The sequence below is a fragment of the Budorcas taxicolor genome, chromosome 3 (assembly GCF_023091745.1).
Source record: "Budorcas taxicolor isolate Tak-1 chromosome 3, Takin1.1, whole genome shotgun sequence".
Lineage (NCBI taxonomy): Eukaryota > Metazoa > Chordata > Mammalia > Artiodactyla > Bovidae > Budorcas > Budorcas taxicolor.
Window position 1 is genome coordinate 23,773,624 of NC_068912.1, and position 26,337 is coordinate 23,799,960.

Consider the following 26,337-nt stretch of genomic DNA (forward strand, 5'->3'; position numbering starts at 1 on the left):
CCGAACTTCAAGTCTTGCCTCCATAAAGTGGGAAAATAAATAAATGAAAACATTTGCCTGTTTTCGTAAGCCCAAGGGGAGAAGGTTGATGGTCCAAGAATGAACTAAGAATTACAATAAGACCTAATGAGATGCAACCCTAGATGGTGGATGGTGGAACCATCATTCCACCAGGGGCATTCCCTTGCCTGCAAACAATCTCCTGGAAAGAGCTTGGAGTATCATTTTTTAAAAGAGATGTAGTTATAATGGTGCCTGCTCTGAGCAGCATGTGAAAAGAAAAAGCCATCCACAATGGTGGAAAATTGATTCTCATCAAAGAGAATAGAATGTTAGAGAAATATTTATACTGTCTTAAACCTTTGGGTCAGTGGATTTTGGCTTTCCTTCTTGAGTTCGGAGTTGGCTAAATTAGAATGGAAAAGTTCCCCAGTAGTAGGCTAGTTATTGAGGAGTGAGATTAACAGGGAAGTCAAAACTAAGGAGAAACAGCCTTTAAATATTTGAAGATTTGTTCCATTAAAGGAGAGTTGTTTTCTGCTCAGTACTTGAAAGAGAAGTAGAGGTTAATTTTAATTACTTCTAGTGGTAATATTATCCATTAAAAATCCTGTTACTATTTTTATTGAGGTCACATTAAATTTATGAATTTGTGTAAAGAAGACTGACATCTTTAGAGACCCCCCGAGGAGTCTTCCTGACCAACCCAATGTGTCTTTCTGTTTATTCAAGTTTCCTTTTGTGTCTTTTAGGTCTACTTTAAAGTCTTCATGTAGGTGTAGTGCATTTCTTGTTAAGATTATTCTTAGATATTTTATCTTTTGCCTGGCATGCTGCAGTTCATGGGGTCGCAAAGAGTCGGCCACGACTGAGCGACTGAACTGATTGCTGTTGAAACTGAGGCCTTTTTTTAAAAAAAATTTTTCTTTTCTTTCCAATAGTCTTGCTATTACAAGTGGTAAGAATACAGTATTGTTTTTCTTTCTTCTGTAATTTTTTTGAATTGATCATGAAATCACATCTAGAATAGTCATTGATTTCTTTTGTTTCTTCCTCGAAAATATGTATGGATGTTCATACTTGATGGGCCTTTTACATCTATAGCACATTAAATGAGTTCTGTTTTAAATGGAATAACCTTTGAGCTCTCAACAGGATATTTCCCTTCTATTTTTTTGATATTTGTGCACTTACACTGTTTTACAGAAAAAGTCATTTATGTGATTCAAAATTTACTTCCAATTCTTACCAGTGATTACTTGTAGTCTATTTATTTATAGTTATATTCTTTTTAACTGTTTTTATATTTTAAATCAAAACAAATAAATTAATGAAAAGTTACCAAATCTCTCCTGAGTTCCAATTTCCTCACCTTTCAAGTGGAAAAATAATTCTAGCTATGCCCTAAGGTATTGCTTCATCACTGGGTTGTGTGGGGAGTACATGAGAAGCCCTGAGTACATCCTTTGCTTACTGGTGTCCAAGAGGATGGGCACAATCCCGGGTCAAGCGTGTGTTATGCCCTGCCTGACCAAAATGGTTCCAGCCTGACTAATTGTGGAAATGCCACCAGGGCTGGTTTTCCCTTCCTGGAAGGCAGCGTTCCAAGAACCGTCATAATTTCCTCTCCCTCCTCTCTCTCCTCTAGGCCTGCTTTGTGAAGAGAACATTGACGACTGTGCCAGAGGTCCCCACTGCCTTAATGGTGGCCAGTGCGTAGACAGGATTGGGGGCTACAGTTGTCGCTGCTTGCCAGGCTTTGCTGGAGAACGCTGCGAGGGGGACATCAACGAGTGCCTGTCCAGCCCCTGCAGCTCTGAGGGCAGCCTGGACTGCATTCAGCTCACCAATGACTACCTGTGCGTCTGCCGCAGCACCTTCACTGGTGAGCTGAGCACCTTTCCAGCTTCCCCAGCCACGCAGTGGGGTGGGGGTTTCAGTGAGGAAACTGGGCCCTGCATGACACATCTAGACCAAGGGAAGCTTTTCTGGCCCATAGACTGTAGCCTGCCTGGCTCCTCTGTCTGTGGGATTCTCCAAGCAAGAATACTGGCGTGGGTTGCCATTTCCTTCTCCAGGGGATCTTCCTGACCCAGGGATCAAACCCGGGTCTCTTGCATTGCAGGCAGATTCTTTACCATCTGAGCCACCAGGGAAGGCCACAGGTAGTCGTTGGTGAGCTGTATGCAGTCCAGGCTGCCCTCAGAGGTGCAAGGGTGAAAATCTAGACCAGCTTAATTCAAGGGCCCAACTTTTTCCTAGGCCTGTGCTCCACAGATGTTTGTGTTTCCTGAGAGATCCTATCTCTTTTGTTATATATTAATTACATCTTATTGTAGCAGAAATATGAAAAAAAGAAATAGAATGTTGGGAGAAGTTGAGCAAAGTAACATTTTTAAATTGAGGTAAAATACATATAAATAAAGTTTACCGTCTTTACCATTTTTAGGTATGCTGTTCAGTGGTATTGAGGACAGTCACATTGTTATGCTGCCATCACCACCATCCATCTCTGGAACTTGTTTCATCTCATGTTCAGGAACCTTACATCTAACTCTGGTTTTGTCACCCTGCCTCCTGTGGCATGTAGTGGCTTGAGTGCCTGGGTTGTTGCTGCCATAGTGACCTTTCTACCTTCTGGGATCCAAAGAAGTTTAGGGTCTTCTTGGACGATTAAAGGGAATAGATCCAAATTGGGCTGTTTAACCAAAAACTAACTGATGAGGGTATGAACAGGAGAACTTCAGAGGTCACAAGCAGGGCCTGCATGCTAAGACTTGGCTGTGTTCATCACAGATTACAAACATGAGTGAGTCCTGCCTCCGAATAGGGGTTTTATCATAGACAGTTACTAGTTATTTCTGGAGAAGGGCAACTTGGTGACTTTGGGGGACTAAAATAGCTGTTTATATCTAAATATGGCAGTGCCATCAGTTACCCAGAAATCTGTCTTGCACTCTGGGGTCAGCTCAAATCTTTTGCTGTAGAAGTATTCTTTGGAAGTCAGATGACAGTCTGCATCAGTCTACTTACTAGTAATCTGGAAAGTTGAACTCTGCTACATTCTGGGCTTATTATATCCAGACATCCCCCCCCCCCCCTTCCAATTTTAAAGATATATTACCTTTAAGAACTTTGGAATCTTATTTAAAAAAAGGGGGGGGAGGTAGATTTTGAAATATGGAAAACACCTAGGTACAGCATGAAAAGAGAAACAATCCAACACGAACGTCATATGTGTGAGGCAACCCTGGACAGAAAGACTATGAACAAATCTGTCGTCTCACACTGGTCATGATATGCTTGAGAACTAGAAGACCACTGACTCCTGTTCCTTTCATTACCTCTGAGGCTTCCTTTATCTGGAAGTGCTGAAGAGCCCTAGGAAGAAAGAAGGAAATAGGCGAAAGGAGTGGAGACCACCTTGAATTGGGGTCCCATAGCCAGAAGTGGCGGAGAAGGCACTGGCACCCCACTCCAGTGCTCTTGCCTGGAAAATCCCATGGACGGAGGAGCCTGGAAGGCTGCAGTCCATGGGGTCGCTGAGGGTCGGACACGACTGAGCGACTTCACTTTCACTTTTCACTTTCTTGCACTGGAGAAGGAAATGGCAACCCACTCCAGTGTTCTTGCCTGGAGAATCCCAGGGACGGGGAAGCCTGGTGGGCTGCCATCTATGGGGTCGCACAGAGTTGGACACGATTGAAGTGACTTAGCAGCAGCAGCAGCAGCCAGAAGTGGTGTTTCTGTTTTCCACACCTGCGAATTAAAAAATCCTTTGACTCTCAATCACAATTATGTAGGAATGTTAAGCTGTGGGGGTTTTTTTGTATGTTTGTTTTAAATTTTTATTGGAATATAATTGCTTTGTAATGTTGTGTTAGTTTCTACTAACACAAGCTGTGTAGGTAATGCTAACATAAGCTATGTTTTAAAACAATGCCAATAAGGTTACAGAAAGCCTGGAACATTTTAAAACAGATGTCACTGATGAAAATTCAATATAAACTGCAAATCGACATTTTAAAAAATTAATTTATTTTAATTGGGGGCTAATTACTTTACAGTATTGTGGTGGGTTTTGCCATACATTAACATGAATTAGCCATGGCCCCGTCCCAAAAGTTTTTCTTTTTAATTTCTATTACAATATAGTTGATTTACAATGTTGTGTTATTTTCTGCTGTACAGCAAAGTGAGTCAGTTCTACATATTCATCAATCCACTCTATTTTAGATTATTTCCCCATGTAGGTCATTGCAGACTACTGAGTTAAGTTCCCTGTGCTATACAGTAGGTTCTTATTAGTTATCGGTTTTACCTATAGTAGCATATATATGTTAATCACTGTTTTTGATGTATTGGCCTGGTGTAGCCTGTCCAGGCTACTGTAACCCCACTCCAGGACTCTTACCTGGAAAATCCCATGGACAGAGGAGCCTGGAAGGCTGCAGTCCATGGGGTCGCTGAGGGTCGGACACGACTGAGTGATTCCACTTTCACTTTTCACTTTCATGCATTGGAGAAGGAAATGGCAACCCACTCCAGTGTTCTTGCCTGGAGAATCCCAGGGACGGGGGAGCCTGGTGGGCTGCCATCTGTGGGGTCGCACAGAGTCAGACACGACTGAAGTGACTTAGCAGCAGCAGCAGCAGCAGCCTGTCTCATGAAGTAGACAGTGTTAACAAAATGCAGTGAATTTTTGCTAAATGCTTTTGACTTACAAAAGCTAAAGTGCCTTCAAAAGAGCTTAGCTGTCGTTTTCTTTTTTTTTTTTGAGGAGTTAGTCATTTTTTGTACATATCTTGTTTTGTGAGTCAGTTCAGTCATGTGCCATTTGCACTTATTACTGTAGATAAGACAGATGAGGGAACTGTCCTGAGTGGGTGATGGGCCAAGGATGTTGGGATCTAGCGTGTGCCTTCCTCATCCTCTCATGTCCCCTTAGGCTTAGAACTCAATTCTCACACCTCTTGCTCCCTCTCTAATCCTCTGACTAGCTCACATCCCAGTAGTATCCTGTTCAATAACCTGAGTTACTGCTTCCACCTTTTAAAAACCCCTTTCATTTTCTACTCTGAGGTCGTCACTGTGAAACGTTCATCGACGTGTGTCCCCAGATGCCTTGCCTGAATGGAGGCACTTGTGCTGTGGCCAGCAACATGCCCGATGGTTTCGTCTGTCGCTGTCCCCCGGTGAGTGCCACGGTGCCTACTGAATTCCATATAGCCTGTGACAGAGCCGAGAGGAAACCTGGCATTTCCGAGCTCGGTGGGGAGCTTTCTTGGTGGGGACGTTTCTTAATGTTAGCCTCTTTAGGAGAAAGTGCTTCCGTTTTCCACTTAAAACTATTAAAATACTTCGGGAAACAGTGAGCTCCCTGATCTGTGACTGTCAGTCCTCAGAAGCACTGAGGGCAGTGGGATATTCCCTTGGGAACAGGGCTAGTGTATTTGGCTTCTGGTCTTGTGCTGGAGGGTAGTCTTGCCGCCCAGACTGGGACAGAGTATTGGAAATGTTACTCTGCTCACATCCCTCGACAGCAGTTATTTGGGAACAGATCGCTTCTTCAACTAGAAGGAAGTCTTAACGTTAGCCATTTGCTCTGCAAACACTTTTGCTCCTGCCAGAAGCTAAAAGCTTCCTAACAGATGAGTAGAGGGATATCAAAAGGAAACCTGTCCAGTAACCTTGGCCTGGACTGAGCCAGGCGTCCAAGAACAAAATGACATAGGAAAGTCTTTTAGACATCTGATCCTCTGAAGTGTGTTTTTTCCCCTGTAAAGTCACTGTATGAGTGATCTACTGATGATTTGGAAAGGTGCTAATAGGTTCGGGGTCACCTTATCCTAACGTGAACTCCGGACTTCATTTCTAGAAGCAAGCTCTTAAGAGTAAAAAAGTTCTGTATTCATCCTGGAACCACCACCCTGACCTGTAGGTTGACTTGAAGAAGTCTCTTCCTATAACTCGGTCCAGGAGGCTACCTGGAGGGATCTTACTCAAGAGCCTAGTCTTTACCTCCCTAGAGGTGTGGCGGTGAGGGGCCTGGGGAGAAAATGGGGCCTGCCCTCACGAGTCACCTGCCATCCTCACTCGTCCACTGATTCTCACAGGGCTTCTCTGGGGTGCGGTGCCAGAGCAGCTGCGGACAGGTGAAGTGCAGGAGAGGGGAGCAGTGTGTGCACACGGCCTCGGGCCCCCGCTGCTTCTGCCCCAACCCCCAGGACTGTGACTCGGGCTGCGCCAGTAGCCCCTGCCAGCACGGGGGGAGCTGCCACCCTCAGCGCCAGCCTCCGTACTACTCCTGCCAGTGTGCCCCACCCTTCCGGGGCAGCCACTGTGAACTCTACAGCGCCCCCACCAGCACCCCTCCCGCCACCTGCCTGAGCCAGTATTGTGCCGACAAAGCTCGGGACGGCATCTGTGATGACGTGTGCAACAGCCATGCCTGCCAGTGGGACGGGGGGGACTGTTCCCTCACCATGGAAGACCCCTGGGCCAATTGCTCCTCCCCGCTGCCCTGCTGGGAGTACATCAACAACCAGTGCGACGAGCTGTGCAACACGGCCGAGTGCCTGTTTGACAACTTTGAATGCCAGAAGAGCAGCAAGACATGCAAGTAAGCGCCCAGGGTCCCCAGAACGGAGGGGCAGCGCTGTCACTAACACACCTCGGTCGCTTGTTCTTTTGCTGCTAACCACTCCAGTGCTTCTGCCCAAGCCACCTCCGCCTTCTGGACTGGCACCAGTTGCCCTCTTCTCCCTGGTGCCACCCTGCCCCATCACACACTACCCTGAGCTCTCCCTTGCTGACCGAGGGGCAGAAACGCTCACTGCACAGCCACTCTCTCTCTGCCTGTCTCTGCTTCCTCGCCTGCTGCTGTCACAGGTTCCCAGGGGAAGTGACTTTTGGAACTGTTACCCACTGTCAGGCAGCCTCTCACATAATCTGCCTGCAGCATGGTTGCAAAGGTCTGTACCCCTCTCTATTCATCCCGTGCCTTTCCCTAAGACTGGGTTTCCCCTCCAGATTTATCGGAAAGCATCTGCTAAATTAGTCAGCTTAACCCTCCTGGTCTTCACTGCTGCAACTATAGGGGGCTTTGTGGGTTACATAATAGCTTTCCATTTAGTCATCCCATTTGGTTCAACCCTGATTAATTCTCAACAACCTTGTGAGGCATTGGTGTTGTTAATGGCCTTTAACAGGCCAGGGAAGGGAGACTTGGGAGGTTCAAGAACTTGCCAGAGCAGATATAGCTCCTCCTGACTCCTGATCTCCTCACTGAGCTAGAGTGGCAAGTTGGACCGAGTGGTGTAACCATCAGGGATGGGAGTGAGGAGGGAGAAGGGGTGAGTGGAGATCAAACGATTTTTGCATCAACGGGCTTTGGGAGTCAGTTTCCATTTCCCAATGTTTGAAAGATGCTGTACGAATTAGATCTGGTATCCTGTGTGGGACACACTTCTCGCCACCTACCTTCCACAGTGAAGATACAGTCTTGATTAGAAAAGAAATGGGCCATATCAAATGGGCCAAAGGTCAACTGTACAGCATCTCTTGTTGGTATGGGGCTACTTTGCAGTTTGTGGAAGCACTCTCTAGAGTCTTGTCTTACTGCTGGAAACCCAGAGGCAATGGATATAAAAATAAAGGAAACATGAGCCAGGTATTTTTGTTTCAGATTTGTTTACAAATCTGATTTAACATGATGACAAGCTGCCTAGGGGCCCATGAGTTTAGTAAGTAGCTTTGTTTCTCATTCAGAGAGCACTCACTGATGCTAAGGTGTATAGACTGTATATACTCTAAGCAGTCAGGCACAGAGAGTCACAGAGGCTTCAGAGGACATTCAGGATCTAATCTGAGCTGTAGAAGATGGGTAGGAAAATCCGCATTAGTTCCAAGTGGAAAACAGAGCTCCACTGTGATCTTACCATGTTCTCTGCCTCCCTCTGCCTAGATATGACAAGTACTGTGCAGACCACTACGAAGACAACCACTGTGACCAGGGTTGCAACAGTGAGGAGTGTGGCTGGGATGGGCTGGACTGTGCTGCGGACCGGCCAGAAAACCTGGCAGAGGGCACCCTCGTCATCGTGGTGCTGATGCCCCCTGAACAACTGCTCCAGGATGCCCGCCGATTCTTGCGGGCACTGGGCACCCTGCTCCACACTAACCTCCGCATCAAACGGGACGCCCAGGGGGAGCTCATGGTCTACCCCTATTATGGTGGGAAGTCAGCTGCCATGAAGAAGCAGAGATTGACACGCAGGTCCCTTCCTGGAGATGAAGAACAGGAAGTGGCTGGGTAGGTGTTTAATTTCTGAACTTAAAGCTTAATTTTATCAAGCTGAGCACTTTGATACACAGATATCGTAACTGCAACTGCACCTATCAAGATGAAAGGTCAGAAGACAAAACAGTCAGCCGAATAACACAAGCCTGTAATACCAGTCTTTACGGTCAGTGCTCAGGGTTTGCCTTGATCTTGGAATCCTGAAAAGTGGGCTGAAGCAAGTCAAGTGGCAGGACGTCAGAACGGGCTCCTCATGTGCTAGAATCTCTAACCATTTGCCAGAGTTGGCGTAAATCCTTCTAGTGATGACTCCTCTTTGTATTAATCCTGGACTTCTTTTCAAGGCCCTTCATTTCTATCTCTTTGACAAGGGTGATGTTCTGCATATATTATGTCATCCACACTCAGGATTTTTTGGTATCTCACAATGTTCAGCTTGCTAGCTAGCTCGAGTACGGATGCAGAGAGAAAGGAGAGTAAGGAACAAAAAGAAAAAGGTAGGGGTATGTTTTTAGAGTAGCTGTATGTACCGTTGAATACACCGGAAGGGGGAAGGGGTAGAAGCAGCCCACCAAAGGCAACTTCACCCCATTTTCTCAATGTGTCTTATGTTGCCTAAAAGTCAAAACAGTTAGATGCAGCCAAACCAAGAACGTGAAAGTGTTAGTCACTCAGTCATGTCCGACTCTTTGTGACCTCATGGACTGTAGCCCACCCTAAGTGAGAATTAGGATGTAAACCATATCTTAATTTCTGGGATCTTCCTGGAGACAGCATCCCAGAGGTAGAGAGCCCGAGGCTGAGGGTGAGGAAGCGGGTCTACCTCAGATTCCTGGGTTGACATTTTCTCGCCATTTCTCCTTGGCTCCCCTCAGCTCTCAGGTATTTCTGGAGATTGACAACCGCCAGTGTGTTCAAGACTCAGACCAGTGCTTTAAGAACACAGACGCAGCAGCAGCTCTTCTGGCTTCTCACGCCATCCAGGGGACCCTGTCGTACCCACTTGTGTCTGTCGTCAGTGAGTAGCTCTAAAATTAAGGGGAAAGTGTGCTAAGGAATGCCACTTGCAGGCAGAGAGAACGGGGCACAGCTTACAGTGTGCAGCGCTCTGTTTCTCAGGGCTAGCGAGGCCAAAGTTGTTCTCTGAAGGAGTTTAGTGGGAATATTGAGAGGTGGATGTTTTGTTCACCACTTTCCCTATCTCTCTGCACTTGCAGGTGAATCTCTGACCCCAAAACGCACTCAGCTTCTCTATCTGCTTGCTGTTGCCGTTGTCATTATCTTGTTTATTATCCTGCTGGGGGTTATCATGGCAAAACGAAAGCGCAAGCATGGCTCCCTCTGGCTGCCTGAAGGTTTCACCCTTCGCCGTGACTCCAGCAACCACAAACGTCGTGAGCCAGTGGGCCAGGATGCTGTGGGACTCAAGTAAGAGTTTGTCAACAAGCTACTATTCACAGTAGTAACAAGTATGGATAAGTGGAAAATCAGATCTTGTTGAATCATGATTTTAAATTCAGAGTTCTGGCCATGCCATGCTACTGTACTTGCCCATGATGCTGAATGCCTGCTTGTGGCTATAAAATGAGAGTCTGGATGCTTCAGTTCTGTATATATTATCACAAGGATACTCAGCTTTTGTGATGAGACATGCCTTTGTCGTAAGCTCTTGCTTAGTGGAAAGGAAATGATTTTTACTCAGGCAATGGGATGTAATATTGCCCATTTTTTCCCTGGGTCCTGAAAGTCTGACTGTAGCCATGAGAATGTGTGATGGCAGAAAAATTATGAAAATTTCTATGTTCTTTTATGATATAACCCTGTTCTTTATACCTTCATGATTCTGTCATGTTAGAAATCTCTCAGTGCAAGTCTCAGAGGCTAACCTAATTGGTTCCGGAACGAGTGAACACTGGGTCGACGATGAAGGGCCCCAGCCTAAGAAAGCCAAGGTAAGCTGGCCGTGGTAGAAGCATCATTATTAGCCATTGTCTGCTCATATTTCACATTTTTGTCCTTTGGTATCTAGAGTATCATGAATGGGAGAGAAGGGTGGTAGTCTGTACATGCTGCCCAGGCCTTGACTATCCTAGGTTGTTTCAAAAATCAGGAATATTTAGGTCATTGATGGCCTTGGGTTACTATGTACGTTTTTCAGAAAGAACTCTTTAGAAATAATAAAACAAACATGATTCCTTCCTCAAATGTCAGGTTGATGGTACTTGAATAAGGACTATTATGTGTAAACACCAGTTTCTTTCATAGCCAGATCTCTCCCTTATTCTCTCTGGATACTTCAAGGGAAGGTGGAGTTAGTTAGTGGAGGAAAGCCGGTGATCACTGAGTTTGGAGGCTTTAAATCTTGATCCCTGGAAACGAAAGCCATATAGCAGTAAGAGGTACATTGGGCTGGGTCTGACATGAAAAAGGAGACCATTCACCCATAGACATACACGGCTGGGATATGCATGTATTCCACGGATATTCTGAGGAAATAAACTTGAGGAAAACAGGCATGATGGTTAAGAAAATTACTACAGTCAGGACTGGATTCAAGTCCCAAACTCTGGCACATTATTTAACCTCTTTATATTTATTTATCCTTAATCTGTAAGATAGGGAAAATAATAATGATTCTTTCAATATGGGTGAATTGCCTTACCTGTTTTCTATCGCATACTGAATATTCTGTAAAGGTCAGCTGCTTTTAAAAGTATAATAATTATCCAGCAAATACTTCCTGAATGCTGGCTCTGTGCTGGGCACTGGGGTGGATACAGGGTACAAGGAGGCAGCCTTGAACAAGGCTCGCTCCCTGTCCTGAGGAACCTTTCAGGTAGCAGTGGGAACTGCCATGCAATGCTGTGTAAGCACCTAATACAACGCTTCGTTAAGGAGCGTGAGCAGCGTGTATTCTTTAGGAGGAATTAAAGTCTGCTCTCTACTTGAAGGGTAGCTAGAAGTTAGTCAGTCAAAGAATTGGGAGAGATCCTGGGGGCATACCAGAGGGATCAGGAGAGTTTACCTCTTCTTTCAGGCTGAAGATGAGGCTTTGCTCTCAGAAGAAGATGACCCCATCGATCGGCGTCCATGGACACAGCAGCACCTGGAAGCTGCAGACATCCGTAGGACACCATCGCTGGCTCTTACCCCTCCACAGGCAGAACAAGAGGTGGACGTGTTGGATGTGAACGTCCGCGGCCCAGGTTAGTGCCTGCGAGCCTTCTCTCTTCACTGCGCCATGCCCACCCCCTGGTTCCACCTTATCCCTGTGTTTGCCCCACTCAGTGATCGAGGAAATCAGACTGGAAATCAGCTTGAGGAAATGAATGTCTAAGGCAAACAGGCTTACAGAAATAAAATTTATATGAGAAAAGAGGCAGGATTTCATTTTGTTTCACCTTCTGCATGCATACATGCTAAGTTGCTTCAGTCGTGTCCGCCTCTGTGACCCCATGGACTGTAGCCTGCCAGGCTCCTCTGTCCATGGAATTCTCCAGAATACTGGAGTGCTTTACCATGTCCTCCTCCAGGGGATCTTCCTGACCAAGGGATCAAACCCACCTCTCCTGCATTGCAGGCAGATTCTTTACCACTGAACCACCAGGGAAGCCCTCACATAATGCATGTTCAGCAACAAAAAGGGTGATTATTTGGGATAGATTTTAGTGGGATAAAAAAAATAATATCCCAAAGCAGAGGAATAGAGAATTTGTTTAGTTCGTACCTCAGTGTATATAGTTTATTAATACTGGATATTTTTAAATGTCCAATTTAAAAAAGCATAGCACTTAGAAACTTGAATAGAAAAGCTTGTTTAACTTAGAGACTAGCTCCTCTTTACAGAAAGGATACTATCAAGGGAAAATCAATTGCCATTTATCACAAGAAGCACAGGGTTTTTTCCGAAAAGAATAATTTTCTTCAAATTGAGCTCTTCCAGCAATAGGGTTAAGTGAACATGAGTGTCCTTCCCCTCCTTGAATGCTATTTGGAATTTCCTTTTCCTCCAGATGGGTGCACCCCACTGATGCTGGCTTCTCTCCGAGGAGGCAGCTCAGACATGAGTGATGAAGATGAAGATGCAGAGGACTCTTCTGCTAACATCATCACGGACTTAGTCTACCAGGGTGCCAGCCTCCAAGCACAGACAGACCGGACGGGTGAGATGGCCCTGCACCTCGCAGCCCGGTACTCAAGGGCCGATGCTGCCAAGCGTCTCCTGGATGCAGGAGCAGATGCCAATGCCCAGGACAACATGGGCCGCTGCCCTCTCCATGCTGCAGTGGCCGCTGATGCCCAAGGTGTCTTCCAGGTAAAGATCATGTAAAGAGTTGATTCCTAAGGAATCTAGAATGTTTCCCCTTCATTAAGACATGTAACAACCCATTATATTTGTTCAGTGATTCTTTGAGAGAATAAGGCAGATGATAAAGTCATGCCTGCTGGATAGGAAAGCAGGAAAGGGAGGCAGGCAGGCAGAGCTGACCGTATACAGCTAGCTCATAGTAAAGCAGGTAACACCAGTCTTCTGCCTGTTCGTCAGTGCTTTGTTTTTTGCTTGTTTGTTTTGTTTTTGATGAGGCAAAATAACCTCCCAAATGAAAAGATCAGGTGCATGACACCTGCCTCCAACTAGTGTCTGTCAGCTTCTCCCTCAAGATTTATCTGACTGTATGGGCTTCCAGCTGCTCCTTGGTGGTTTTCCTGACATGAGTTCACAGTGCACACCTGATGCCCTATTATTTTAGCCTTAAGAGGAAATTGAAAGCAATTCTGTCTCATCTTAACTTGTACACCACAATTGAGGTTGTGGTATTTTTCCACGTTCCCTCTTCTTTCTTTAGAAAGCAGAGGTACATTAATTTACAAAGCCATTGTAGAGCTTGAGCACCTGTTTGTGTATTCATTCATCCTATTCCTTTATTCATTCATTCCACAGATATTAGTTGATTGACCCTAGGAGAACCTGGACACGAAGATAGCAAAACATTCCCTGCCGTCCAGGAACTTACTGTAGAGCCTCAACTCTGATGCTTTTATGTCTGTCTTATCTTAGCTTCATTATTTTTTGTATTCAGCTGACTCTCTTTTCTGGACTTTCTCATATTCTAGATACTGATCCGCAACCGAGTAACTGATCTAGACGCGAGGATGAATGATGGCACTACACCCCTGATCCTGGCTGCCCGGCTGGCTGTGGAGGGAATGGTGGCAGAGCTGATCAACTGCCAAGCAGATGTGAATGCAGTGGATGACCATGGTAGGGATGAGCACCAGGGAGTCAGATTCCTACCTGCAAAGCAGGCCTCTAAGGAAAGAATTATTGCATGATCCCTAAAGAGTTGTCTCAGATCCGAACCCACTGAAGATTCGTTCATTCATTCCGTCTTCCTTTTGCAACATTGAGTTCAGAGATCTGAGACAGTGCGAAGTCCATAGATAAAGTTGGGAAGGGATTTTTAGTGAGAGTTCTTGGATCTAAGAGCAGGTCTATGAGAGTTTTCCTGCAGAAGTTCCCAGGTATACCACTCTTGTTACTGAGGATATGAGAGCTGACTTCATGGAAGGGGTAGGGTGGTGAGATATTCTAACTATATATCCTGGCATGTAATAAAAAAGCAGGTTATTGTCTTCAGCATGTGACAGGGTAGATTCTGCCACACAAAGGATGTGGTACCGTAGACAGATGATCCTTTTACGTAGAGGTCTTCTGAAAGCTAGGCAGCCTGTACCAAAGTATTTCTAGAATAGGGGAATATGAAGATAATCTTTGGTTTTTCCTGTGGGCCCCCAGAGAAAACTGGCTTCTAGCTGTTGTCTGAGAAGTTTGAGGTTTCCTTATACAACTCATAACACTTCCTGATGGGGAGGGGTAGGACATGACCTCTTACTCTGTCTGCTTATAAAAATGTTTTTTCCTGCAGGAAAATCTGCCCTTCACTGGGCAGCTGCTGTGAATAATGTGGAGGCAACCCTTTTGCTGTTGAAAAATGGGGCCAACCGAGACATGCAGGACAACAAGGTACAGTCTGGGCTCTGAGCTAGGGGGCAGGTACAGCAGTGCCTCGGATTATGTATGAGGCCATTCCTTTTCTCCTGTAGCTGCTCTGTAATAAGGATAGACAAAGATGGAAGCAGATTGGGCAGAAGATGGGTCCAGAGTGCCCGAGTGCTTGCACTGGGCTTATCCAGTGAAATGTCAGAGTTGACCCTTAGGCTGCTCACTCTGCACCAGGCTGTCCCTTTGATAACTTTGGTGTAACCGTTTCTGCCTTTCTCTTTGACATTTCCCTTTTTCCTGGTCTTTGTTCTGTTCACACACACTTCCTTCCTTTTCACTTGTTTGTTCCTATGTGTTTTCCTGATGCTCTGCGTCCTCCAGCCCTGCCCTGTTCTTGGGCTCCATGGTGTTTTCCTGCTTCCTCTGACTTCCGTGTCATGCTTCCCTCTGTTGCTCACCTTATCTTCTCTTGTTCATTTCCTCTTTTCCATTATTTCATTCTTTGTCTCAGATGTTTTGTCTTTCTTTCTTTCACTTTCCCTTATTTTTCTCTACATGCTTTAGGTTCTTCCCCTCATACCTTTATTTCTGTTACTCCTTTTAGAACCCTATTTTGATAAGCTCAGTGCTCTTGCAGGTGAATTTATGGCTCAGGGACATGCTTTATTTCACACTTCCCCATTAAGAAAACATAGCCCTCAGTAGGGCAAAGCTGGATCTTGGGGAGAAGTAAAATAATTTTTCTTTATGTATAAATTACAGATAGCCATTCAGTACATAGGTAGGTGCACACTTTTTATCTGTGGTATTAAAATTTCATGTGGGAAGGCAGGAAGAAATGTCTAAAGGAGTGATAACAAAAAGATTGAGAAACATGGCTGTATTCTCAGGAGTGTTATTAAAATGCACTCTGCATGGGCTTTTTCTTTCTTTCCTTTTTTCTGTAGGAGGAGACACCCCTGTTTCTTGCTGCCCGGGAGGGGAGTTATGAAGCAGCCAAGATCCTGTTAGACCATTTTGCCAATCGGGACATCACAGACCACATGGACCGTCTTCCTCGAGACGTGGCCCGGGACCGCATGCACCATGACATCGTGCGCCTGCTGGACGAGTACAACGTGACCCCCAGCCCCCCCGGCACAGTGCTGACTTCTGCACTCTCACCCGTCATCTGTGGGCCCAACAGATCTTTTCTCAGTCTGAAGCATACCCCAATGGGCAAGAAGTCTAGACGGCCTAACACCAAGAGTGCCGTGCCTACTAGCCTCCCTAACCTTGCCAAGGAGGCCAAGGATGCCAAGGGGAACAGGAGGAAGAAGTCTCTGAGTGACAAGGGCCAGCTCTCCGAGAGCTCAGTGACTCTGTCCCCCGTCGATTCCCTAGAGTCTCCACACACATATGTTTCTGACACCACCTCCTCCCCAATGATCACATCCCCTGGAATCTTACAGGCCTCACCCAACCCCATGCTGGCCACTGCCGCCCCCACTGGCCCCGTCCATGCACAGCATGCACTGTCTTTCTCTAACCTTCATGAGATGCAGCCCTTGGCTCATGGGGCCAATACCGTGCTTCCCTCAGTGAGCCAGCTGCTGTCCCACCACCACATTGTGCCCCCAGGCAGCAGCACCGCAGGGAGCGTGGGTAGGCTACATCCAGTCCCTGTCCCGGCCGACTGGATGAACCGCGTGGAGGTGAATGAGAGCCAGTACAACGAGATGTTCGGTATGGTCCTGGCTCCAGCTGAGGGCACCCACCCTGGCATAGCTCCCCAGAGCAGGCCGCCCGAAGGGAAGCATTTAACCACCCCCCGAGAGCCCTTGCCCCCCATTGTGACTTTCCAGCTAATCCCCAAAGGCAGCATTGCCCAACCAACTGGGGCTGCCCAGCCTCCGTCCAACTGCCCTCCAGCCGTTGCAGGTACCCTGCCCACCATGTATCAGATTCCAGAAATGGCTCGCTTGCCCAGTATGGCTTTTCCCACTGCCATGATGCCCCAGCAGGATGGGCAGGTTGCTCAGACCATTCTCCCAGCCTATCACCCCTTCCCAGCCTCCGTGGGTAAGTATCCCACACCCCCATCACAGCATAGCTATGCTTCCTCCAATGCTGCTGAGAGAACACCCAGTCACAGTGGTCACCTCCAGGGTGAGCATCCCTACCTGACACCGTCCCCAGAGTCTCCTGACCAGTGGTCAAGTTCATCACCCCACTCTGCTTCTGACTGGTCAGATGTGACCACCAGCCCCACTCCTGGGGGTGCTGGAGGAGGTCAGCGGGGACCTGGGACACACATGTCTGAGCCACCACGCAGCAACATGCAGGTCTATGCATGAAAGAATCTGCCTCCAGCCTAGACACAGAACTCCTCTTGTAAATGCTGCTGAGGAACAAATGAAGGTCATCCGGGAAAGAAATGAAGAAATCTCTGGAACCAGCTTCTGGAGGCAGGAGAGAGGAGAGGCTCTTTTCTTGTAGATAACCCGAAGAAGCGAGTTAATTAGCTTCACTGAGCATCTGTGGGGTTTGGGGAACATGGAAGGGACAAGGCTCCTTGTAGTCTCTTGCCCGTCAAGTCTCCAAGTTCACGGAACTGCAAGATGAATGCAAGACTTGGGACCACATTTCCTCTTTTCAATACAGAGAACAAGATGGATGCCTGTTGTAGACATTCTTGCAGCCTGGAGTGCATTTTTCAGCCTTGGGGCTTCTGCCATATCTATGAGAAGATTCTGCAGTAGACTCCTCCTGGGAGTTGTGCCCTGGAATTCTGCCAGATGTGACCTGTCTCCTGTTCTCATCCTTGGAAAATTCTTTTGACTTCATTTGGTGCTTTAATTGTGCACCTCTCTGTGGCTGGAACCCCACCTGCCTGTTCCAGGGCAGAACCTTTGTGCTTTGAATCATGCCTGTGCTGGAGGCACCTGCAGCCTCCCTTTTCTCTCCTGTTTTCCCAGTGTCCCTAGGAGCCTCACAGGGTTTACCTTTATGGTCTCAGCAGAAACCTTTCAAGTATGTTTCTTTAGAAAATGGACATAGTCCTTTCTCCTACATATCATTCCTAAAAGAAGAAGGGGAGCAAAATATTCTCCTTTGAACCCATTTAGGGGACCAGAACCCCCTTCAAGAAGCTGCGCCTAAATTCTCTTGCCTACATGCTGGGTTCCTACAAACCTTGCCAGGAAGAATAGTAAGGATCTTCTTTTTTCCATGTGTCCGCCTAGTAAGTGTGAAGGTTTATCCTTGGCAGTGTAGCTAATGTGACCCCTTTAAAAAAACAAAACCCAGACAGACCAAGGTTTGGAATGTTGGAATGACCAAGAGAGCCAAGAGAGAAGCTAACTCAGGCGAGAAGCGATGACCCGCTAACCAGTCCCTGCCAGGCACTCTGTTGACTGCAGCATAAACACGTTTGTTACACTCGTTAGAACCCTTGGCCTGCTTCACTCACACATCCAGCAGGTGGAGACTGTTGTAGTTGTTGAGTCTTCAAACGACATTCCCTTGCCATTTAGAAGCAAACTTTCGTCTGCTCAAGGGCTTCCTCCCCAACCCCCGTGACAGTCGTCTTCCCCGGTCAGGTGGTCACAGTCTCTACTTCCTGACATTCCTTCTAATAGCAGGCCCCTTCACCTGTCTTCCTGCCACACTTTGTGGTCTGATTACTGGTGCACCCAGTAGGTCCTCACTGAACACCTGGGTTTTCTGTGTTCAAGTGTGGGAACTAGAATGCTGGCCTAGTTTCTGTGGCCAAAGCCAGTCTTACAAGAAGGTTGGAAAGGGAGGAATTATGAGGTAGCCTTTGCTATCTTTTGCTCCCAGTTCCTTCTCTTTCAGGCAGTCATGAGATTCCCCATTAGGCAACTAACATAGACACTTACCAGGGATATTTTCCTCTCGTAGAGTCACTTTCTAGATGACGATGGACAAGAATGGACTTACTGTCTTGTCATCTTCATGTTCAGAGTGTGATTGCATCTCACCCAAGGCTGCTTCCTGTATTTGTGGTCTTGGCAAGGACATGCATTCTATCCAACACTAGAAAGAGGAGAAAAGTAGTTTTCTTCGTCTTCTCCCTGGGTTAGCTAACAGCTGGTTCTGCCTTCACGCTGTCACTTTTGCCCGGTGCTATGATATCATGACAACGGGAAACGAGTTCTTCTGGGAGCTTCTTGCAGATATTAATATGTGGTCTGCCCACTCTGTGTTGGCTTCAGTGATAGTTTTCCTTACTGCCTTGCCTGAGAGTGTTCATCATTTCTTCCCATTTACCAGATTTATCTGTGGCTTCATGTGGAAACCCTATGTGTCTGTTAGCATGGAAGTCTACAGAGAGTTTTTCTAGTCCTGCCCAAGTTCACTGAACTAAAAATACAATTCATTTTCCCCTGATAAAAGCAGATTATTTTTTTATTCTGTATTTTATTCTCTCATGTGGCAACTCTACCAACCTCTTTCATAGTGTGAAGCATTTTCTCATTCTGAATGGTGACTCTTTATCCTTGGACCTATTCGTTGATTCACAGATGGGGAGGACCCGTCTCCATGGACCACTGTGGACCTCACCACAGCTACACTTCTCTGTCATCCCATTCCGGCCCCTCTTCTTCAGAGTGTCAGCTCTGATCCAGCAGCTTGATCCCTTATAGCCTCCTCCGTCTGTAAGCACACTGTGGGCCTAATTTGCTTGCTCCTCTTTGGGATCCTTTGGGTTTTGCAGAAATAAATATGAAAGCTGCCATTACAAACAACAGGCTTCAGTGATAAGGAAGAAGACACTGCCTTTCAAGCATTTATCAGTCACTTAGATTGTTAAGAACCTGTGGGTTGTATTGAGTAAAAGAGAAAATAAGATGAATCACTTTCTCAACTGGGTTCTGAAGTGGAGACTTAAGTTTGTATGGGAAATATCTCTTATGACAGGTCTATGTCACCCTCTTTGCCCCTCACATTCTTGTTTTATCTTTATAAATTCTTCCTTTGAGTCATGTTCTGTCTGCCTTTGGGGATATATTTTTATTTGTTTCTTTTGTATTAAGTATCATTTTCTGATTTACATGTTGGTGAGGGAGGGAGAGGTTTGAGGGAAAGAGTGAGAAAGATTTTATGTAAGCAATCAGCTATGATGCACAAGTCCATTCTCTCATCATTATTAAGGTTGCTAGTTCATAATTCTTGCATAAAAGAGAACCAAAGGTGTAATATTCCATTGGCAAGTGGTTTGGGGATTTTGGCCTTAACTAATATACTGAATGTACGATGACTGAGAGGACAAGTTTATATGCCCAGAGGCTCCCACTCGTAACTGTTTGGTACTGTGGCTTCTTACTTGTGTACATTTCTCTTAAAAGTGATATGATATCTGTTTGTATGAGAAACCCAATAACCAATAAAATGACTGCATATTCCTAACTATACATGGTAAGGAAAATGCACAATTTGTTTTTAACTTTCAAAGTTTCATTCTAAAAGTAGTTATGACAAAATTTATATGGAAGCATTTTTATCACAAAATAAAAAAGTTACATGTCAAGCTCAACAGACATTGCAGTTTTTATTTTCCATTCCTCATCCCTACTTTGCAGTGATTTAACTCATGATGTCATAATTTGCTGAGAGAAAACATACTCTTTTCATTCTGAATCCCATATAGCCTAGCACTAGTCTTTTTTTCTTTCTCCAAGTAGTAGTAGTTCAGTCACTCAGTTGTGTCTGACCTTTGTAACCCATAGACTGCAGCACACCAGGCCTCCCTGTCCATCACCAACTCCCAGAGCTTGCTCAAACTAATGTCCATCGAGCCAGTGACGCCATCCAACCATCCCATCCTCTATCATCCCTTTCTCCTCCTGTCTTCAGTCTTTCCCAGCACCAGAGTCTTTTCTAATGAGTCAGTTCTTTGCATCAGGTGGCCAAAGGATTGGAGTTTCGGCTTCAGCATCAGTCCTTCCAATGAATATTCAGGACTCATTTCCTTTAGGATTGACTGGTTTGATCTCCTTGCAGTCCAAGGGACTCAAGAGTCTTCTCTAATACCACGGTTCAAAAGCATCAATTCTTTAGCACTCAGCTTTCTTTATAGTCCCACTCTCACATCCATACATGACTACTGGAAAAACCATAGCTTTGATAGATGGATCTTTGTCAGCAAAGTAATGTCTCTACTTTTTAATATGCTCTCTAAGTTGGTCATAGCTTTTCTTCCAAGGGGCAAGTGTCTTTTAATTTCATGGCTGCAGTCACCATCTACAGTGATTTTGGAGCCCAAAAAATAAAGTCTGTGACTTTCCATTGTTTCCCCATCTATTTGCATGAAGTGATGGGACCTGATGCCATGATCTTCGTTTTTTGAATGCTGAATTTTAAGCCAACTTTTTCACTCTCCTCTTTCACCTTCATCAAGAGGCTCTTTAGTTCTTCACTTTCTGCCATAAGGGGCTTCCCTCATAACTCAGTTGGTAAAGAATCTGCCTGCAATGCAGGAAACCCAATTCAATTCCTGGGTTGGAAAGATCTGCTGGAGAAGGGATAGACTACCCACTCCAGTATTTAAGGGCTTCCCTTGTGGCTCAGCTGGTAAAGAATCCGCCTGCAATCCGGGAGACGTGGGTTCGAGCCCTGGGTTGGGAAGATCCCCTGGAGAAGGGAAAGGCTACCCACTCCAACATTCTGGCCTGGAGAATCCCATGTATATAGTCCATGGGTTCACAAAGAGTCAGACACGACTGAGTGACCTTCACTCATTCTTTCTCCAGGCAGAGAATAAATAAATGCTCTTGAGGAAAAGCTTCCTCAAGATTTAGCTTGATGCTAAATAGAAAGCATCACAAGACTAAGTTACTTTTCCATGCATTAAGTGGACAGTGGCTCGGGAAGAAGTGCCTTCTAATGGAAATGTAGAATATCTGCTAAAGCAAGAATTGAGATTTGGGATATAACTAGTAAAACTGATTGTGCTGTTAACCATTAATTTCCAATGTTATTCATCTTTAAATTTTATATAGAGTTAACATACACAGCTATAAAATATTTTGCATATATACTTCTGTATATATATACACACATGTCTACATACACACATTACCAAGTTCTTTCATACATTTACTTGTAAAGGCAACCAGTGAGGTGTTTGAACACAAATATTTGACATTGATACTATATTTTAAACACAGTTGGTATCATATTGAGGTTATCCTGAGAGTGCTATAATTTTATATAAAATACACGAGTCCTCATGATGGGTTTTGAAATGATGTAAAAGAAAAATGAGTTTGAGAACTAAGGAATGTCTTGCCCAAGTCTGGTTCTCTGCAGGCTGGCTTCTCAGAGCCTTTCAGATTCTGTGGCAATGAAAATTTCCTCCATGCAGCTGTACTGAGTGGATCTGGGCTGTGCATCATATCCTGTTCCTGCAGCTGGAAGTATAGAAACCTAGTGCTTGATCACGCAGTGACTATCCAGGGCTTTCCTGGGCATGAAATGCAAGAAGGGACAGCAGGGCTGGAAATCGTGGGCTGCTTTATCACGCAGCTGGACCAACAGACTTGGACCCCAGGCCATGGTCACACCAGAGGAGGGACTGGGCTTCCCTGTCATATAGCTAAAAGGCCTCACAGGTAAAGGAGGGTCGGGGCATTCTTTTCCCAGAACATCATAATTGAACAGTCATCTTTAATGTCTGCACACTTTCCATGATGTGATGGGTACTAGGCAATCTACAAGCCTGTTACTGCTTCTGCTTCCAAGTTCTCCCAATAAACACTTTCTCAGGCATGCTGCGTGGTGGTTGGGTAATTCACCTCATTTGGGTGACAGTATTCTCTTTTTTTAGGCCGAGCCACATAGCTTGCAGAATCTTAGTTCCCTGGCCAAGGGTCGAATCCGGGCTAGCGCCAACGAAAATGCAGAGTCCTAACCCCTGGACTGCCAGGGAATTCCCTGGTGACAGTATTTTTTAAGTGAAATATGAATCAAGTGCTTGCAAAAGTCCTAAAGAGAGATGGTGCATGTGAAGTGTGTGTGTGTGTGTGCATGCACAAGCATATGTGGTTGTATTTGTAGCTGTGTGAATGAGTGTGAAACAGAATGAATATAACTTTTCCTTCTTTTGAAATGGACCTTAACAAAACACATTTGAAATATTTGCACCAGTCAGGTCCCAACTGCAAAGTGTGGGCAAACTTAATTGAAGGAGGGCTTATTTACCAAAACTGATGTATGTAGGGTTTGGGGGAAGCCTAAAGGGTGTGTGGGGTGGGGTCGGGTGTTGGAGAAGCCTAAGGGGTGGTGCAAAAAGTCCTGGTTATCATCAGCATCTATTACCACTCCCAGGTCCAAAGCAGGAGAACGCTGGGAGAGGTTACTGAAAACTGGAAGGAAGGAGTCCTATAGAGTTAACTCAAGGAAAGCTGTGACTTCTGTCAGGCACCATGAGCCCCAGACCCCCTCACTACAAGGAAGCCAAGAAATGAACACCCTGGTCTCATTCCCCACCCTGGACTTTCTATTTGCTGAATCCATGTGGAAGTCTGAACATATAGGAGTTTGTTGGAATTGAACTTTTGATACAGGTCAGCTTCCTGGAGGAGAGATCTTGGTGGAGAAAGATCTCTTAATTCAAGAAGGGCTTAATTCAAGAAGAAAGGAAGAAAGGAGAAAGGTAGAGAGTGGAAGGTGAAAACACAACAGTATCCAAAAATTTTCCTTCCAGTGATTACATTTTTTATAAGAACATACAATGGCAAATTACTCAGCCTTTAAAAATGAAACAATGCCATTTGCAACAACATGCATGGACCTAGAGATTGTCACACTGAGTGAAGTCAGAGAAGGAGAACTGTTGCGTGACATCTTTTATATGTGGAACCTAAAATGAAATGATACAAATGAATTTGGTTACAAAACAGAAACAGACTCAGAGAATGAATTTATGGTTGCTGGGGAGAAGGATAGGAGGGAAGGGTTAGTTAGGGTGTTCGGGATGGTCATATACACACTGCTATACTTAAAATGGGTAACCAACAAGGACCTACTGTATAGTACAAGGAACTCCACTGAATGTCATGTGACAGCCTGGATGGAAGGGGAATTTGGCGAGAATGAATACATGTGTCTGTATGGCTGAATCCCTTCGCTGTTCACCTGAAACTATCACATTGTTAATTGGCTATGTATGTTAGTTGCTCAGTCATGTCTAACTCTTTGTGACCCTTTGGACTGTGGCTCACCAGGCACCTCTGTCCATGGGATTCTCCAGGCAAGAATACTGGAGTGGGTTGCCATTTCCTTCTCCAGTGGATCTTCCCAACCCAGGTCTCCCCCAATACAAAATAAAAAGTTAGAAGAAGAATATACATATATTGCTCACGTGGAAGCTGACTTCCTGTTAATTGAATTAATTACCATGTTCCAATGATAACATCTCTAAAATACTTCTACTGACAGCCTGCCATTGACATGTGAAGGCAAGAAACACAAAGTAAAAAAATCATGTATTGACAATCATGACTTAACTTCTTTTCCTGGTCAACTAGAGTGTTTCTTCACCACTTTGTCTTTGAGTACCCAAGCTGAACACAGTTAGGGTGGATAAATTATGCTGCTGTCACTCTATCAGAATACTACCGAGAAATGAAAAGGACCAACATGCAGCAATATGAAGAGCTGTCACTGACTTAATGTTGAACAGAATAAGCCAGACACTAAAAATACATTCTGTATGATTCCATAATGTAAGTCAGAAAAGCAAACAGCTCCCAAGGATCTGAATAGTGCGTACATTGGAGGGACAGGGGTCTTGGCTGAGAAGATGGTAAGAAAAGTCTATTTTGGAGACTAGAAATACCTTGACTTTGCTGGCAATTTCATGAATGTATACATATATAATATTTTATGTAAAATTTACTTAAGATTAGTGAATTTTGCTATGGTGAGTTATACTTTAGTAAAATGTATCTACAATACTGACAGAAATGCATAAACACCTAATATAAATATTATAATATATAACTATGATTTTACATTACAAAATTATCAAACATTAATATTTTCTATTTTACTGTATATGCCTATATTTCTTCACTAATTCCATTTGCTTCCCTTTCTTCCTCTCTCCTTCCTTTTTCAGTTACTCAGTAGAGTTCAGTTCAGTTCAGTCGCTCAGTCGTGTCCGACTCTTTGTGACCCCATGAATCGCAGCACACCAGGCCTCCCTGTCCATCACCATCTCCCGGAATTCACTCAGACTCACATCCATCGAGTGTGATGCCATCCAGCCATCTCATCCTGGGTTGTCCCCTTCTCCTCCTGCCCCCAATCCCTCCTAGCATCAGAGTCTTTTCCAATGAGTCAACTCGTCGCATGAGGTGTCCAAAGTACTGGGGCTTCAGCTTTAGTATCATTCCTTCCAAAGAAATCCCAGGGTTGATCTCCTTCAGAATGGACTGGTTGGATCTCCTTGCAGTCCAAGGGACTCTCAAGAGTCTTCTCCAACACCACAGTTCAAACGCATCAATTCTTCGGCACTCAGCCTTCTTCACAGTCCAACTCTCACATCCATACATGACCACTGGAAAAACCATAGCCTTGACTAGATGGACCTTAGTCGGCAAAGCAATGTCTCTGCTTTTGAATATACTATCTAGGTTGATCATAACTTTTCTTCCAAGGAGTAAGGGTCTTTTAATTTTATGGCTGCAGTCAACATCTACAGTGATTTTGGAGCCCCCAAAAATAAAGTCTGACACTGTTTCTACTGTTTCCCCATCTATTTCCCATGAAGTGATGGGACCGGATACCATGATCTTCATTTTCTGAATGCTGAGCTTTAAGCCAACTTTTTCACTCTCCTCTTTCACTTTCATCAAGAGGCTTTTGAGTTCCTCTTCACTTTCTGCCATAAGGGTGGTGTCATCTGCATATCTGAGGTTATTGATATTTCTCCCGGCAATCTTGATTCCAGCTTGTGCTTCTTCCAGTCCAGCGTTTCTCATGATGTACTCTGCATAGAAGTTAAATAAGCAGGGTGACAATATACAGCCTTGACGTACTCCTTTTCCTATTTGGAACCAGTCTGTTGTTCCATGTCCAGTTCTAACTGTTGCTTCCTGACCTGCATACAGATTTCTCAAGAGGCAGGTTAGGTGGTCTGGTATTCCCATCTCTTTCAGAATTTTCCGCAGTTTATTGTGATCCACACAGTCAAAGGCTTTGGCATAGTCAATAAAGCAGAAATAGATGTTTTTCTAGAACTCTCTTGCTTTTTCCATGATCCAGCGGATGTTGGCAATTTGATCTCTGGTTCCTCTGCCTTTTCTAAAACCAGCTTGAACATCAGGGAGTTCACGGTTCACGTATTGCTGAAGCCTGGCTTGGAGAATTTTGAGCATTACTTGACTAGCGTGTGAGATGAGTGTAATTGTGTGGTAGTTTGAGCATTCTTTGGCATTGCCTTTCTTTGGAATTGGAATGAAAACTGACCTTTTCCAGTCCTGTGGCCACTGCTGAGCTTTCCAAACTTGCTGGCATATTGGGTACAGCACTTTCACAGCATCATCTTTCAGGATTTGAAACAGCTCCACTGGAATTCCATCTCCTCCACTAGCTTTGTTCATAGTGATACTTTCTAAGGCCCACTTGACTTCACATTCCAAGATGTCTGGCTCTAGATTAGTGATCACATCATCATGATTATCTGGGTCGTGAAGATCTTTTTTGTACCGTTCTTCCGTGTATTCTTGCCACCTCTTCTTAATATCTTCTGCTTCTGTTAGGTCCAGGCCATTTCTGTCCTTTATCAAGCCCATCTTTGCATGAAATGTTTCCTTGGTATCTCTAATTTTCTTGAAGAGATCTCTAGTCTTTCCCATTCTGTTCTTTTCCTCTATTTCTTTGCATTGATCGCTGAGGAAGGCTTTCTTCTCTTCTTGCTATTCTTTGGAACTCTGCATTCAGATGCTTATATCTTTCCTTTTCTTCTTTGCTTTTTGCCTCTCTTCTTTTCACAGCTATTTGTAAGGCCTCCCCAGACAGC

At 45.0% G+C, this 26,337-nt stretch overlaps 1 protein-coding gene across 1 annotated transcript in view; it reads left to right on the forward strand.

The window, feature by feature from the left end:
* The window catches only part of NOTCH2 (notch receptor 2), a 177,350-nt gene extending 157,277 nt beyond the window's left edge, over positions 1-20,073 (forward strand). The window contains exons 23-34 of the mRNA XM_052636558.1: positions 1,649-1,885; positions 5,083-5,195; positions 6,117-6,622; positions 7,967-8,314; positions 9,178-9,320; positions 9,520-9,730; positions 10,158-10,254; positions 11,340-11,508; positions 12,316-12,617; positions 13,418-13,565; positions 14,230-14,327; positions 15,254-20,073. Of these exons, the coding sequence (XP_052492518.1) occupies positions 1,649-1,885; positions 5,083-5,195; positions 6,117-6,622; positions 7,967-8,314; positions 9,178-9,320; positions 9,520-9,730; positions 10,158-10,254; positions 11,340-11,508; positions 12,316-12,617; positions 13,418-13,565; positions 14,230-14,327; positions 15,254-16,642 (3,761 nt within the window). The 3' untranslated portion in view covers positions 16,643-20,073. The remainder of the gene's footprint in view (positions 1-1,648; positions 1,886-5,082; positions 5,196-6,116; positions 6,623-7,966; positions 8,315-9,177; positions 9,321-9,519; positions 9,731-10,157; positions 10,255-11,339; positions 11,509-12,315; positions 12,618-13,417; positions 13,566-14,229; positions 14,328-15,253) is intronic.
* Positions 20,074-26,337: the final 6,264 nt, after the last annotated feature.